Genomic DNA, 1,232 nt, shown 5'->3' with positions numbered 1-1,232 from the left:
CTCCTCCTCCTCCTCCTCCCTGTTCTCCTCCTCAGGATGATCCTCGGCGCCAACACGGATCCCTCCATCGACCTGTCAGATCCCGTCAGTGACCAGTTCTACAAGGAGGTGTGGATGGCCACCTGCGCTCGCAACGCCACCATCTACCAGAAGGTGGAGTCCAACGTTATATTTCCCAAAGTTTTATTTATTTATTTTTTAGATTCTGAAGTAATTGCCTGGAATAAGGTTTTATTTTATTAAAGTATTTTTATTATATGGGATGAGGTGATCAGTTTCTGAATCGATTGGTTTTTATAAAATCCTATTTCCCAATGTGGAAAGAAAGAAAATATCACTTCTTCTTCCGCCTTCCTCTTTGGCTGCAGGTTTTCCGCTGTCTGCCGTCCAGCGACGTGCGTAACATCCTGGAGCTGGATGGCTACCTGGCCAAGACGGGCCTGGAGAAGGAGGACCCGGCCCGCGCTCACGAGGAGCTGAAGAAGATACGCGGCTTCCTGGTCCAGTTTCCTCTTCAGTTCCTGTGCGAGCAGAACCTGCTTCCTCCCATCGGCTCCAAGGAGGCCATGGTGCCCATGGAGGTCTGGACCTGAGCCGGAGGGACAGAGACTCACCTGTGTGTTCATGTGTGCATCATGTGGAAGGCTTCCAGGTGGATTACGCCCAACCTGCTGCCATTTTGGAGGTTTTAGTTGCTGCATTTATGCTCTTAAAAAATCATTTTTATTGATACATTAAACAAACATCTCCACCACTCATCAGCTGTCAAACAATACTGTCATTTCACCCTGAATTTAGACTCCCAGGTGACATTTCAGCCCAAAGTGTGATCCATCCAGCTGTTAAATTCACACTGACCTCAGGTCCAGCTGTCAGCAGCTGTATCTGTGGTGCTTAAAAGACAATAGTGTCGTCGCCAAGCTGGAAACTATTTATATGTTCAGTGAACAGTACAGTTTTTAAGTAGACGACATGAGACACTTTACTCTGCCACAGTAATTAGAAACAATTATATTACAGACATAACTGCAGTAGCTTCCTGTTTACATCCTGGTTTGTAGAGATTTAGATTATTTCAACATTAACAGTCACCTCCAAAATGGCGTCAGCTGTGGCGGAGGCAGGTTTGTGACGAAGCCTCTGCACCGTTACACCCGCTTAGATTACACAATATCATACGAGACTGTAACCTGTTAAAAACTCACATGTACACGTAGCTCGTTGTTTTAAAC

General features: G+C 46.0%; 1 protein-coding gene across 1 annotated transcript; it reads left to right on the top strand.

Annotated features, from left to right (window-relative positions):
• Positions 1-9: 9 nt before the first annotated feature.
• LOC111657194 (phospholipase D1-like) lies at positions 10-1,200 on the top strand. The gene is made up of 2 exons (XM_023409284.2): positions 10-153; positions 369-1,200. The coding sequence occupies exons 1-2, from the start codon at positions 37-39 to the stop codon at positions 591-593; spliced, it is 342 nt and encodes a 113-aa protein (XP_023265052.1). The 5' UTR covers positions 10-36; the 3' UTR covers positions 594-1,200.
• Positions 1,201-1,232: the final 32 nt, after the last annotated feature.

The sequence above is a fragment of the Seriola lalandi genome, unplaced genomic scaffold (assembly GCF_002814215.2).
Source record: "Seriola lalandi dorsalis isolate HSWRI2012SDOR001 ecotype SW California unplaced genomic scaffold, Sedor1 jcf7180001977361, whole genome shotgun sequence".
In the NCBI taxonomy this organism is placed as follows: domain Eukaryota; kingdom Metazoa; phylum Chordata; class Actinopteri; order Carangiformes; family Carangidae; genus Seriola; species Seriola lalandi.
Note: the sequence above shows the minus strand (reverse complement) of the source record. Positions and strands in the feature narration are given on the sequence as shown.